The sequence below is a fragment of the Salvia hispanica genome, chromosome 2 (genome assembly GCF_023119035.1).
Source record: "Salvia hispanica cultivar TCC Black 2014 chromosome 2, UniMelb_Shisp_WGS_1.0, whole genome shotgun sequence".
In the NCBI taxonomy this organism is placed as follows: Eukaryota; Viridiplantae; Streptophyta; class Magnoliopsida; order Lamiales; family Lamiaceae; genus Salvia; species Salvia hispanica.
The window spans coordinates 11,211,435-11,227,257 of record NC_062966.1 but is presented as its reverse complement, the minus strand read 5'-3'; the positions used below and the strand labels follow the sequence as shown (position 1 = coordinate 11,227,257).

The following is a 15,823-nucleotide window of genomic DNA, read 5'->3' as shown; positions in this document are numbered from 1 at the left end:
ATAAATTACGAAAGGTTTAGAAGTATGATGGTATAAATTATTAAAGGGAAAAACAAGCAGAGGCGCAAGCGTAGGGGGATTACATGGTGGACAAAAATCGCTACATAATGATAATCGAAGACCATAATATTTGTAACAAAATATCGCTGAGCATCAAAGAAGCTACAACCCTCATTTCTCTTACATTCAACTCAGCTCCAGACGACAAAAGAAAAAAGGGAAAAATATATTGTATCTATATATACAACTATGGAAATGCACCATCCAGAACATTGGAACAATCAAAAGGTGTTAGTGGTGAGCAGGGTCCCAGATCGCCCGTGCGTACCAGAGGAAGCCGGGTAGAAACTTTCGTCTTTGAACCGACCCGGCCGCCAAGGCACCTGTAAAGAATGAGTCTCCGGAGCAGTCTCCTCGCCCCCCTCCCGTCTCCTCTGAGGTATTAACAACTGGAGATACGCGAGAGTAGACCATCCGGGACACAACCTACATGAAAAAAATTCAAAACAACCAAGTCTAGGCCGTGCTTCGCATCAGCTGTCCTCATCTACTGCACCAATGTACGTGAGATCCGTCCGCCTAACCCTAACGGCTCCCTTTAGCAAGAAGGAAGCCTTGAAATTAGCATGCTCGCTGTTGCTGATGCCTGCAGAGCTTGGCGAGGGCTGCCCCGCCCCGGCGCCATCCTCCAGAAGGGTCCACGGGTCGATCTCCGTGTCAAGGTCCGCTTGCGACGTCTGTGACTTTGATTTCATGTTGGTGCGCCCCGTATTCCTCTGAGGTAGGTTTGAGTTGCAGGGGTTTAACACTGTCACCAGGTTGCTCGGTTGGAGACAGGCAAGGGCAGTATGTGGTACAGACGGAGGCTGGCACAAGAGTGAAGATCGAGCAGGTGGTGTTAGAAACGGCAACGCACTTTGAATACGCCACCGGATTGTCTTGGGTAGTTCCATGCGATCCAAGTCATTCTGCATATTAACGGCAAGATCTTGACATGAGGAAGAAGAGAAATTGAACTGCTATACACATTTCCCCCCTCCAAACGATGATAATATGGATTTCGAAAGAAATATGGAGTTTGCAAATGTCAAACAAACCTGCAGGCTTTCTGCAACTTCCCGATCAAAAGCAGCATAGTCCTTGCTGGACTCAGTTAGCTTGGATTCGGATTTCAGTTTCAACCAGCTTGGCTGGTAACTGCTCAGCAGCACATGCAGCACGAGCAACAAACAATCAAAAAGGCTTTCACCACACAGAAATGTCGTAGATGTATATTTCTCCATAAGAGATCCTGCATCCCTATTGGAAGAAGTCGGTGCAGTATTTACATAGAGGGAGTTATCTTCGTGCACGACCCTGCTTCCGAGAAGGCGTAAAATCACTGAAGCAAGAATGTATCTCATATTACGGCTTGAAGGCTCCCTGCAAAAGTGACATGTTAGTACATATTAATAAGTACAATGTGCCTTATTATTCATAAGAATAGGATATTCAAATATCCACATGGACATGGAGTACTACTAATAACTATCATGTTAGAATGAAAGCCAGCATACAAATACACAAACCAAACAGAAATGGTTGTTCGTGTCAAACAGTAATACAGAGAAAGTGGAATGAATGAAAAGTTCATTCATGACATAGATGTTGAAACAAACACTATAAGTCAACGACTTTTAAGGTAAACCACACATTCATGACATTTGATATTGACAGTTTGAGGTTAAACCAGAAAAGAACATGATGCAATCAGAAAAGTAAAATTACCTATCTCCGCAAATAATAGGGAGTAATCTCAGCAGGAACTGCAAACGCAAAGTCATGGAGGCTCGCAGTGCTGCAGGAGAAGGTGGAACAGTGTCAGCAGATACAGTAGATTGTCTTGGTATCCCAGGACTGCCGCTTTTTGCACTCTTGCGGCTGCCACTTTTATTGGCAGGACTTCCAATAGCAGGGGATGGGGTTGCTGCAGACTTGCCACCTCCACGAGTAACTGTATTTATTTGTTGTTCAATGTTGCTCATCTGCTTGATCATTTCACTTGCAAAACTATTACGCAAGTCATCAGAGCCTTGATCCACACAAGGAAGGATCAATTCAATCAGAGCTCTCTCTGTCAGATGCTGCTGATTCACAACCACCCCTTCAACGACCGAGAGGCCATGCCCTATTGCAGAATGGTTAGCATCAGCCCCTTCATCAATAACTTCGCCTTCCTCAAGGGCACCAACTTCGGATTTCAATCTCTCACCTTTACTACTCACTGATTTGGTATCAGCATGCAACCATCCCCATGGCTTCCAGTATTGAGGCTTAACAGACAATTCTTTGATGTCGGCAGCAATATTCATAACTTTCTGCCAAATTGTTTTCTTGCCATACAGGACTTCTGCACCTCTGAGCAACCATTTTGCTTGCGACAGCATTGAATCCTCGAGCGACTTCCCCAATAAATGAACAGCTTCAGAGAATAAGGGAGCAGCATCAGGCCTGACAAGTAATCTGGTTAGGATAATTTGGACAAAGATACTCTCATTCTCCGAAGCAGTATTTTTATCAGAATGGGGTGAGAGAGATCGTATTGCATCAGTCAAGGAGATCTCGTTTTCCATAATCTTTTCGTTAACAGCCTGTTCATTTAGGAGGAGCCTAAGCTCAATCCACTGCCAATGAAACTTGGCAGGTTGCAGGGTATCCAAAACATTTACAAGCCTACACATAAGCTTTTTCACATTTTCTGCACATTGTTTTTTTATTTCACCTTGACCAGAGATCCAATTTCCCACATCCAATCTCGTTACAGGTTCTGGCATTTTGCAGTCTATGAGTGCATCTAGAAAAAGCCTAGAACGAAGAGGGGCCAAAGTAGCAGCTTTTAATTTGCTTTCTGTACCAATAGATTGCAGCATTGATACAAATTCTGAATCAAGAGTATCTGCGGCTATGAGATCATATAAACCATGAGCTTTGCGGAAACATATCTCACGGAAGGGAAAGTGCTTTATGGCATCACCTATAGCTGCAGTCAGTGATTGAGACAACTGATGTGAATCTTCTCGTGCTCCAACACTAGCATCAAGCATAGGCTTCCATATCACAAAGGCAAATATAGAATAGGCGGGTGGAAAAACCAAGTCCAGAGACAGCATTCGCTGCATTCTCGAGAGAGTTACAACTGAAGCTTCACCCAAGAGTTCCACAAGAAGTCCATCACATACTGTTCTGCAGTTCCCTACAAGAACCCTGAACCAGATCACTGAAACTTCAATCATGCTGTCAATCTTCGAAACTCCCACGGATCGTGCATTTCCGTTCATGCTAGTTTTCAGACTCCTTGCAAACTGCATTAGATCCAGGCCCTCTTTAATCCTAAATAGGGTAACCATTCTATCCAGGCTAGCAACTCCCTGAAGAATTGCCCCAACAACTAGTGCAGAAACAGCTGTTGTTCTAGCTGCTCTCCCAAGAGCTGCTTTACTCGAGTGTTCAATAGGTAAATTTGCATTGAAGTCGAGGGATTCAGGAGACATTTGAAACTGGCTGCGAGGTGCCTTTCCAGGTGCATAAGTTTGCATGAGTGCGGAAGAAGCTTCTGTTGCAAGAGCGACCTCAAAGACTCGGCTCTGACGTTCTCCAAGTGCTTCCTTTAATATACATAGACAGGTGATGTGAACCCGTAAAATGCACCTTGCAAAATTTAGGGATCCAGAAGAGGAAGGGACACTTGAGTTATTACTGCTGGCAGATAAATCAGGAATTCTGCCAATTACTTGTCCAACATTATTAACAATAGCAGCAATTGCAGAAGAAACCAGTGAAGGATCTCCTTCCTGTGCAGCCCCACCAGTTTGCCTCATGCAGTCAATCAATCCCTGCACAATTTTTTGAGCTAAAGGATAGCCATCTTCCCACCTCTCCAAACTTGGGATTTTATTTGTTCCAGCACCATAAGGCTTTCTATCTTTGTTGTAGAAGTACTGAAAAGATTCATCCACATGCTTGTTAACTATTTCTTTCATGCTCAAACCCACTCTAGAAACCCGTGCTGCACCTGTTATCTTTTGACGGAAATAATCATCAAGATCTTCCACTCCATTTGGAACACCAAGGGTAAAGCCAAAGTCCCCTTCTGAGGACTTTGCCGAGTCTATTTCAGAACTCTGTCGCTTATCACATGTGGATTTGAAGTTCTTTTCCCATTCAATGACACTGGTTACATTGCTGTACTTCTTCAGAATTTGGCGGGCATAAACTAAGGCAGGTGACGCCGAAACCACCCTACCTTTAGATGCCAAAAATGTGGCAGCACGATGCATTGTGGCAGACAGAGTCTCAGGAATAAGGTCAGCTGCAACAATTACGTGTTCATAACTGAAACCGAAAAAAATAAGATGAGTGAAAATATTAAGGATCAACAGAATGCAGTAATTTTATGAGAGAAATATGGAGTGTATAATTATATATATGCAGTGCCTTCATCAGGGGAATACAAAAATATGCTTTTCAGAAGCAAGCATATTAATTTTTAATATACACCATGGTTAAGTGCAACCATTGCAAGAATAATCGATGAAATTCTAGTGAGGGACAAGGGAACCCCCAAACAATATCCACAAATGATATGACAAAACACTGAAGATTGAATTGAAGAGCATACCTACGAATGAATGACAGAAGAAATGCTTCCCCAATGTTATAGACATCGTTATCTGCACTTCTAGGAAGCATCATGATACTCCTACTGGGGATCGCAGTACCAGGATTATTAGGAATTTTTGGCAACAACCAAAGAAGAAACCTCGTTGCGGAGGTGTATTCATGACAAACATCCATTAAATATATAATTGCTGACAGTTCATCTTCACCAAGCCTCCAGCATGTGGAGCTTCGACCATCATTAGCAGGAAGTGTCCTACCATATTGACCAATCTTAGGCACAGTCCTTTCAGCCTCTTCAATTAGGTGCTTAACCGCAGCTATCATCCATACAATCAACTTCCTCTTCTCTACAAACCGCATCTGCTTCAGAAGCTTTCCAATTGAAACAATATCTCCAGAGGACAGTTTTCTGGCCACATATACTGATTTTACGATGTCATCAGAAACACTTCTGTGGTGTGGGCACCCAATCTTACTTTCACATACATGGCTCGTAGATGCTCCCTGGCTACCTTCAATTCGAGCAGCATCTAATTGAGCAAGACTTTGAGTTTTCCGGACAGATTTCTGCCTGCTCCTCGAGGTCTGCTTGGTAGGCTTAGGAGGTGGTTCTGCTTTATATGATTCCATATATTGGACCCCCTTTTTTATCCACCATATTTCTTCATCATCAGCTGGATTTGACTGCAGGATTGAGCTCATTTCTTCACTTAATTTTTGTCTCTTCGTTCTTCTGCATTCTTCGCACCCAGATGTTTCTTCAGTGCCATCAGTTCTATTATAGACCCCACCAGGTCTCTTGGTGCTCACTTGAGATTCATCAACTCCAGTATCAGCAGATGAAGAAGGATTGGGAAATTGCAACAGTGACGAAATTGAAGCTTTTAACTCCTCAAGCTTGAAATCCAAGTCGGCATCTGTTGATGATTTGGAAGTTGCCTGAAAATACCACTGATCAACAGAAGATGGGGAGCCATTTCCATTTTCAGACATGTGGAAATACTTTTTCTTTGTCGCATTTCTTGCACCAGGAGTAAATTTACTGGCTCCTAGCAACCCATCAAGTAGCAAACGGCGTTCATTAGAGTAAACATTCATTGCTTCCAAAAGAATTGGTGGTTCAACAAGCTGGGCTTCCTCCAGAGCATCACGAATGTAGGGAGCAGGCAATTGCTTCAAGAGTTTGTAATGTCTCTTACGCTTTTCCAGGCTAACCATAGGTCCAATGCCATCCATGATTCCACTTACAATCAGCTGTCTGCCATATGCCAAAGGATTAAAAATGCCAGATCGCATCAACTCTCTTACTAGAAGTTGCACTCTTGTAAAACCTTCCCTGTTATGCACCTCATGTTGATCGATCCAACATACAATAACATCATGCAAAAGGCTTGGACTCTCAAAAATATCTAAAATATCTTTGTTTCTCGGCTTTGAACTGTACAAGGTTTCCATCTTCAGTTTTAGAAGTCGTATTGCTATAAATATATGAGAGAAATCTCTTCTACCAGTAAACTTAAGACCTTGGGGAGGTGCAGCACGAAAATCCCTAAATTCACAAGTAGCCCATTCACAAATTAGGAAAATGGAGCAAAGTAATGATGGTGTCACCTTACCAATATGCTTAAGTGATGTAAGTAAACAGGGACACACTTCAGCACTCCAATGCCCAGTATAAATTTCATCCCATGTATTTTCTAAGAGCAAGTTGCAAGAAACTCCTACATCCCCATGCATGAGAGCTTGGTCCAACACCTGCAAGGCTTTTGCTACATTGTGACCAGGATGATTGGGTTTGGCTGCTCTTGAAAGAGTATCTGAACATTTTTTAATCGATGAAACAACACTTTGAAATGAAAAGGAGTCAGCTTGAACATCATGGTTTTTATCCCTAAGTACACCGGATACTTCAATTTGACCACCCTTCACTTTCTTAGCATCCTCAGCCATTTTAGATAAGAAACTTCCATCATTTACTACATGACTTGTTACACACGCTGGCAAGGGAAAACAGTCCAAAGCCACAAAAGTATCAGGCACAGCTAGTACCAAATACCGAAGCATCTCAACAACAGCAGCAGTAGTATATGCACGTCGAGAATTATCAACAAGATCAGAACCACCAGGAGAAGGCTCTTGTATGAACCGAACAGCAATCCTCACTAGTGTACGCACATAAGTCTGAGATGAAACAACTGTTTCTATGACACCATATATAATGGGCAATAGCAACTGGGTAACACTGAGCAATTCTTTTTCCTGTGGTGCCATGATTTCATGGGTTGGAACATTAAAGGATAACACAATTATCAGAACAAATTGTAGATAGCTAATCTATTGCATCCAGAAAATAAAGAGGTAGATGAAAGAAGATCAGTACCTGGAGCTGATTAAGAACCCAATCAATAATGAGAGAAGGAATGACTAATCCTTCAGCATGGTGCCAATGAATAATTCTCACCACATACCACCACTTATTATACAGGGAAGGTTCCTCACCATCTACAACAGATGAATATGAATCACCCTTTTGTTGCACTGAACCAGCGAAGATCATTTGTGAAGACCGATCCCGCGCATACAATGCTGAATGAGTATTGTTCCTTGTAAGAAATTCATCCAATAGACACTGCAAGTACTCTATAATATCTTTCGTCCATTGTTCCGAACGTGAAATTTGAGTTTTTTCATGATACCCAGATGATGTATTAGAAGAGGCCGTACGAACCTGACAGAAAAAATAAGATCACTAATCCCAAACCTGAGGACAGAAAATCAGTTTTTCTTTAAAAAGGATAAATCCACTTCTTCTCTTAGCTGGATATCCATACCTGATTAAGATAAGTTACTTTGACAAACCATGTTGCTCTCAACAATGGAACATTATTTCTAATAAGAACTTCAAATGGAGACTTCCTCCGATAGCCAGGAGGAACATGGTCAGCCAATGACCGCAATCTTTTATGTGGTTGTGATAAACCCTGGAGAGAAGCTCAAAAACAAATCAGTATCCTGGTTGCTTTTACCACTATCACAAGAATATCATTACACTAATGAACATCAAATGCCATCAAGAAAATTTTCCAGGTTCATTGTGAGTTGCGACATTTCCCTCATATTGCATCATAATAGTTACACTAATACAACTGCATGAACAACTTTAGAAGCTTAAGGAATCAAACATAAACAAAGTCTTCACTTGTCAAACTTATAATGTTGAACATCTTGGCGCTCACTTTTAGGATTATTCATCATAAAACATGGATTGCCTAGTTGAATACAATGAAAAGGCAAGCCCGAAATGGAAATTCGGGGACATTTAGCATAATTTGTGATTATGGTTGTGCAGCAATGATCCAACCTATGGTAATGCATTTTGTAGTCCAATTCAACAACTGAAAGAAAGTTATATAAATGAAGATAGGGGGGAAGTGCATATAACAACCTAGTTCAGAAATCAATCCTGACACAATTCACAAACCAAATAAGGTGCATCTTTTATGAAAATATGGACGACCTAGCTCTTGAAGGCAATTCATTATATCACGGATGAGCTTTAGAAGTCAAATATCAACTTCATGAAATTTGTATGAAACTAAAAAGACATGCCTCAATCCACTTCCTCCTGAAGTCTTCTCCACATGGTCTTTGCTCAGGGAATATACCAGGCTTTGTCAGTAGAGTACTAGAAAGTGGCACTCCATAAACTTGACCTGCCTGTAAATAGAGGGTATTTGTTATTTTCAAAGCTTGTCATCGGTATCCAAACACATAACCATGACTAATTCTTGTCTGCAGTAACAGAAGACGGAGAAATTGATCTATTTACAAGTAAACAGATAGTGTTATTTTTTCACTATCTAAGATGAGCAAAGAAGAACACAGCACCTTTCGCTTTTGGGCACGAGACTCATTAATTGCTCTATGGCATTTTCGGATTGCCTGCAAGTGAATTTCGATTTAACTTATAAGCTTCATTCATACCAAAAGGCAAGCATGAGAAATTCTCTATTTTCTTAGGAAAACGAGGAGAAGGTTCATGGTCAAATTTTACTGCACACCTCTTTGCACTTGGCAATAGTTGGATTGTTGAAAAACTGAACCTGAGACAAGAGGATCTCTCTGGATTCCTGAGTTCAATTTGGTGATATAATGTATAAGTAACAAATGCAGAAGAGGTTTGATAAGAGTCATATGCCAGGTACATACAGAAAGATATGTAAAGACTACCTCAAGTCCTTCAACAGTCTCTCTGTAACCAGATTGCACATACTCCCTTGTAAGTGTCTCTTCAGGGCAATTAGGAGTCTGTGGGTGAAAATCAGGTGGCCCAACTCTGTAACCATAATAAAGTACAGCTGGGTTGAGGAAAGGGTTATAATAATTTGTAAAATGGAATTCAGGACCAATCTGGGATATCAAGATATTATTTAGATGGCTCTAAGTTTCTGACACTATAGTCTGTAAGGAATGGAGGATAGAGGAAAATAACAATAACCTCTTGTCCTGAGGACCTTTAAGGACCACCAAATGAAGAATGTAGTCCGCCAAATATTAAAAAATAAAGAGGAGATACTGAAATTACCTGGAGTTTAGTGATTCCTTATCACACCTCAATTTGTATTGATTTGGTTGAGCAGAACGTCTGGGAGAGAGAACAAGGTAAATAGACCAGTTAGGAATTAAATGCTTCAATGGTTTGATAAAAGAGATGCACATACTGCATTTTGGTGGAAGTGATTGGACTCTCAAGTTAGATTTAATTGCATAGCTTATGTACAATAACTAAAAAGACCAATATAAACAGTATGCTAAAGGGTGAAATAGCTAGCAGCCTCGACATATCAATTAAAAGAAACAATATCTAAAGGGTGAGAAGAGAAACAAAATCATCCAAGAACCAGAATACCATTTCCAATCAGAATTCAGAAAATAAATGCTACATCAGGAAAGGGGGCAGCATTGCATAGTACATGTAAGATACCATAAAGCCCATCTCAAATCAGTAGTATTGCACCCAAAAAGTGCCAAACTGAGAAAAATGGCAACTTAAACCCTTCCATATGAACTGATGTTAATATGCAAAATTGACCATATAAAATCAGTAGTATAGCACCCAAAGTCCCAAACTGAGAAAAATGCCAACATAAAACCCTTCCATATTTACTGATGTTATTGTGCAAGAACGAAAACCTTATGAAATCGGATGTTTTAACTACTAATATTTCATCAATGCAGTACCCTAGCATTAATTCATTTCCAATAAACCATAACTGTTCTTACTTCTTAGTTCTTACATATCAAGTAAAACAATCTATACCATTGTGTTTTAATTTGGAAAGTTTTCATTTAAATCCAGTTCTCCATGTCAGATACAGTTTCATCGGAATATTTGATCTAGAATAATGTTAAATCAGATCAAGGATTTATCTTTCACAATTCATGAGCATGGAGTAAACTCCTGCATTATAAGAACCATTTGAAGAAAAACAAAACTTACTAAATCTGATGTGAAAAACAAGAATAATGTTAATAGATCACAAAAGAAACCTACTTCTTAAGGGGAAAAGATTATCCATGAGAGCATCAGAATTCTTTTTAGTGACAGAAAATTGACCTGCTTTAGCCCAGTATTATTACGATAGAATTTTTAACATGCTACATGCAAGTGGATAACTACCTTGAATTTAGTGAGAAGTTAGAAGGCAAAGTTGATGGATCAGCACGGGATGCATCCCTCGATTGTATCCCGGAAATTGCATTGTTATTTAGCGCACTAGTGCAGCTGCCAGCATGATACCTTTGCATCTCTTCCAACAATCATCTGCATGCTGCCACCAGCATTGAGCAGCAAAAGGAAATGTATGCTTGCCAATCTACCGGAGCAATTTATTCAGGGATTGCCATAATCCATGTAAAATAGCCACTTTAATTCTACAAGACATAATAGATCAAGGAAATAAGAAAAGTTCTATCTGACATGACAACTAAACTGTAAATTATTTATTAAAAACACATTTGTGTGTAGAAAACCAGTTTAGTACGTAGTGTGACAAAACATGAACATTGTACCCAAAAGAGTGAGACAGATCCTAGACCATCAAAAAGTATAGCAATGCAATGAATATGGCTCGTTTCGCCACTAATTTTGACATAAGAGTAGTAACATTAAGATCGATTGTAGGATAACATAAAGCAGCACAAAGATTGATAACATCAAACATGTGGAGTTTTGCTTGTGTAATAAAAGAAATAAATCATATTTTCCAACTCGTGAATAATGATACAAGGATGAATTAAAACAATTGCTCTTATACACATTAACCCAACTTTACGCATTACATCCCTCATTCTTCAATCTTGATTTAACCTCCATGATCCCATCCCTCCCAAAACAAAATGCCAATAATTAATCAATCCCTTGCTTAATCACTCAAACCTTAATAATCACTGCAATTCCAACAATTGAAGAAGTTGGCGTCAGCAGCTTCAACATATCAAACTCAATCGCCCAAGCAACTCATACACCAGATATTTATACTGAATCAACACTCATCTAAACTAGCAAATAACTCGAAATGAGCTGCCCAATAGCCAATGATGCAACGAACCAAGAAGCACATAGTTACAAAAGAACATTTATATGACGTTCCCAAAACTGAACGAGATCAGGATCAAAGCATACCTGATAAAAACAAAGTAAGAAATCCTAACACTAATCGAATCCCCAAATCCCGCGAGTATCGTCTGCCAAGAATTGGGAGTTGAGGAGTTAAACTAGGGTTCAAAGGAGCAAATAGCAAAAGGTAGGGTTTTTCACATATAACTTAAATCACGAAGAGTAGAGAGAGAAATTGCGGAAATGGAGGGGAAGATGAGAGATTTGGAGTATCGGTTTACTACCAGATTAGGGATTTGAAATCGTATTGGAGGAATCAAAATCAGGGGAATTCTAGATTACGTGTTGTTTTATTTATGTGTACGTATTGATGTATCTATAGGTTACAGAAACAGAAAGTTTAGTGCTAAATTTGCACTTGGGGTACTCTTTTAGACAAGAAAACGGAAGTAAATAAGCAGTCACCTTTTCAACCACAGCAAACATCAATATCCATTTCTCTCTAAAACTATACGACCCAAATGAATTAATTATTTGCAAATGTATTTAAATTAGGAAAATTTCTCCAAAGAGTCGGGAACTATGATTTATTTTCATCTCCTCAATTAGGGTTTAGGGTGATGATATTGGCATTTAGTGATTTGAACTTTTTAATCATTTGGCTTTGTTTTGTTGATCCTACGGGTATAGAGTCACTGGCGGATCTAGGGGGGAGGAGGGGGCGGTCGCCCCCTCCGTGCGACTAATTTCATCTTATTTGGACGTGAAATTACCATGTCCGCCTCTTCCATTTGCATCGACGTCGCTCCGAAAATTGAAAAAATTGTCATTTTCGCCCTAAATCAAGCTACTAATATATATTTCGCCCCTTCCATTTATGAATCCTGGATCTGCCACTGTATAAAGTAGTTTGATAGTTGAATCTAAAACTTAAAGTAACCAATGAAAAACAATTTTTACAAGCATACTGCACTCGATTTACCTGTAAATTTAATTTACGATATGATATTACAATAGTGATGGTCTTTAGTCTATTAATCGAGTAATGGATTAGTACTATATATTTTGTATTAGGATGTAAAATATTTGAATATGATATATGTAATCTTACGTATTTGTGAAATAATATAATAGTAAATCACTGTTTTATAGTAAAAGAATTTGCGATTTGAAGCAAATAGTTATTATGATGTGGTGAATACATTATATACAATTATCTACCATTATCACTGGTAGCAAGTAGTATTAAGTAAATATTTTACTTACAATATTCAGACATTAAGTTTCGATAGTGAACTATGTTTTAAATTACAAAATTTTATTTTCCGTATTAATAAAACTAAAATGTGAATCGGTTTTAATGTTAAAATTATTTAAAATGTGTTTTAAAATGTGATCAAAGTTGCAAGATAATAGTACTAAGTTTCATGGGGTGTCTCAAACAAATATATTCGTTTTTATGGGGGTACGAAGTGCAAATATCGTGTGTACAATGGGTGTGGGGTTGACTTGTTATTTTTGGGTGCTGACATAAGAAATTAGTTGGTTATATTTTTGCTCAAACTGGGACTTTGACAATTCAGTTGATAGATTATAAACTCATTTCAAAAGAGTACTCCTATTAACTTGCAAGTGCTCCACTAACACGTGGTAATTATAGTAATTAAAATGCAAACATTGTTAATAAACGTGTGATAAACATTGATAATTCACATTAACTAATGTATAAAATTATTTAATTTATTTTTACACTCATAATTGTAACAATGATTATAATTGTGTTGTAGTTTTCCTTTATTATCTTCAATTCAATATAACGATCTAGAACAACGCTAAAGGAGTTATATGAATTTTAAAATTTTATGATGTAATTTTTTATTTAATTAGTAATTACTAAATTTTTTTGGATTCATTCAAATCCGGTAGTATAATGGAGGCACGTGATGCCGACGACGACTGATTATAATAGAGAAGAAGCAAAAGAGAAAGAGTTTATTCATTCAAATCTTGAACTCAATTGTGATATTGCAATGAAAATTTGAAGGGGAATTGTAGTTAGTTATGTCACTTTGCTCGGCCTTGTTCATTGCTCCTTCTTTCCATGCAAGTTCATGCATCTTTGTGTATCTTTTATCTTCATGTACTACCAATTTTTAAGAAATGAATAAACGACAAAAATAAGGTAATTATTACCCCTTTATCCCATTTTAGGAGTCCAGTTTTCCATTTTAGTCTATCACACATTAAAAAGTCTCAATTAGAATACATTCATAAATGATAGTTATAGGTTTCTCATTCCACTAATGTCATTCTACTAATAATTTATTATAAAATTAATATTTCCTCAGTTAAAAAAAGTAGTCTCATTTGTGTAAAACATATATTTTAATGAGAAATAGGTAAAGTAAGATAGAAGGAGAAAAAATGGATAAAATAAAAGAGATAGAAAGAAAAAATAGATAAATTATGAGATGAATGAGATGAGAAAAAATGAATAACCGTATGAATAAGATAATTTTCCTTTTTAGAAATGAGACTATTTTTTGTGGACACCTATCCCAAAAATGGCAAAAAGAAAGAGAAACTCCGAACAAAGATTTTATTACATTTAAGATAGTTTGCACTATTTTCGAACTCTTTGCCACTTTTTTACTTTTAATATTAAGGGATTATTTAGTCTTTGTCTGTATGTTTAATAATTTCTCTCTCATCTATTCTCTTTTTTTTTTCTATTTCCTTCTCGTTCTTATTAGTATTTAATTTCTTATTAATCTCTCTCATTCTACATTCTACATTTACTAGTATTACACCTGTGCGATGCACAAATTAAAATATTTTTAATCGAATCAATTAAACAAAATTAGGAATCATATCATTATATAAAAATTGTAAATAATCAATGTGTATAATACAATGAATTATTGGTGAAGAAATTTATGAACTGATAATTTTGTATGAATGATTTACACCAAATCTTCAAACCAAAATGCATATTCACCTACTTTCTTTACTTTTTCAGTTTCAAATATATATTTTATATAAATTGCTATATATCAACCGGACAACTTATACTTTGTATTATGCAATCTTCTAATCAACATGAGTGTTTCTATTACTTTAATTATTATTTTAATTAAAAGAATATCAAATTTTTTTCTTTTTTATTTCTCATTTTATTTGTTTATACTATTATACATCAAAATTTATTTATTTAAATTCATAAATTTTCGAAAAACACATAATATAACTTAAATATTAAAAAATTTAGAAATCCCATAATACGTAACTAATTAATAAAGTATAATATATTCCATTAACAACTTAAATATTAATCGGTTGATGTCATGTATTGAAATACTCCTATATAACTAAATGAAGCCCTAACAAATTAAACCTAATGTATAAAATCGTGCCTTCATATCACACCGTCTTCTTCCCTGTGACGTCTCTTTCTAGAATTTTGCCATTGCGCTTGGTCATTTATTTTATTTATACATGATGAGAAAATATGTTAAATAAATTGACTACATTCAAACCCCAAAAAAAATGAAACTGACCACCATAAAAATAACATTACAAATACAAAGTAAATCATGAATAACAAAAGACCATCAAGTAGCGAAACAAATATGTATGAATATGTGTTTGTAACCTCTATTTATAATAAAAAGAATAAAAAAAATGGCAATACTTAATTAATTTCATTATTAATTTGGTTTTGTTCATTTTGGCTTGATGTCACGAATTGTTGAGGCTGAAGATGCATCATGCATGCACTAAACAAAAACACCAGTTATTATACAATATTTATGACCAGCAGACATTTACATTTTCAATACACCAAAAAAAGCACAACTTAACAAATAAAACCAAATTACCAAAACAGTCACCTAAGTTTGTCCAGCATTCAAAACATTAGCCTCAAATTTAGAAGGCATATAACGCATTATTCTGCACAAGAAACTCACAGTAGCACACTCACCAAACCGGCCTCTCACCAGGCAAGTACGAAGGTGGTCGCCCTCGAATGGCATGAATGTGTGGAATAAGAAAGGGCTATGGGAATTCAATTTTCTCAATAAAACTGGCAAAAAAAATTACTATCAAAGTTTAATAATTCAGTAGCATTAGTATAATAGTATTATAATCATAAATTTCTCAATTGAATGCACAGAGTGAAAAGCCATGAAGTCGATTGAAGTTTTTTTAGCTATCTGATTTCAAAGACTCACTTACCGTTATATTTCTATGGGAGAAGAAAGGTTGTGGGAGTGGGAGTATTAAACTAAATATCTAGATAATCTCCCACTCACTCCACTTAATCACACTTTTAAAGCCTTTGATTATATATTTTTAATTTAATATAATTTTTTAAATTAAATTGCAATCTTGTAATTTTTTCCAAAACTCCCCTTTTATATATTGTATAGATTCTCAATTTATTAAGATTCACATTAAACATTCAATACATATATCAAACACGGGGTGCGTTAGAATGATAACGATATTTATGGTGATAACCTAATAACCTATTATTTTATGGTT

The 15,823-nt window shown here is 37.0% G+C and overlaps 1 protein-coding gene across 2 annotated transcripts; it reads right to left on the bottom strand.

The window, feature by feature from the left end:
- Window positions 1–87: 87 nt before the first annotated feature.
- LOC125208149 (mediator of RNA polymerase II transcription subunit 12) lies at window positions 88–11,627 on the bottom strand. 2 transcript variants are annotated; one of them, XR_007174063.1, is made up of 14 exons: window positions 11,345–11,627; window positions 10,340–10,593; window positions 9,245–9,304; window positions 8,890–8,995; window positions 8,721–8,789; window positions 8,548–8,601; window positions 8,269–8,376; window positions 7,491–7,640; window positions 7,040–7,387; window positions 4,658–6,918; window positions 1,768–4,371; window positions 1,329–1,422; window positions 1,098–1,197; window positions 830–968 (listed from the first exon to the last, which is right to left on the bottom strand). XR_007174063.1 is itself a non-coding variant. In XM_048107724.1 (13 exons), exons 2-13 carry the CDS (start codon window positions 10,465–10,467, stop codon window positions 534–536), a joined length of 6,648 nt encoding a protein of 2,215 aa, XP_047963681.1. In that variant the 5' UTR covers window positions 10,468–10,593; window positions 11,345–11,625; the 3' UTR covers window positions 88–533. The 2 variants fall into 2 exon arrangements, 1 of the variants encoding a protein (XP_047963681.1); XM_048107724.1 differs by having other exon boundaries at window positions 88–968; window positions 1,098–1,422; window positions 11,345–11,625.
- Window positions 11,628–15,823: the final 4,196 nt, after the last annotated feature.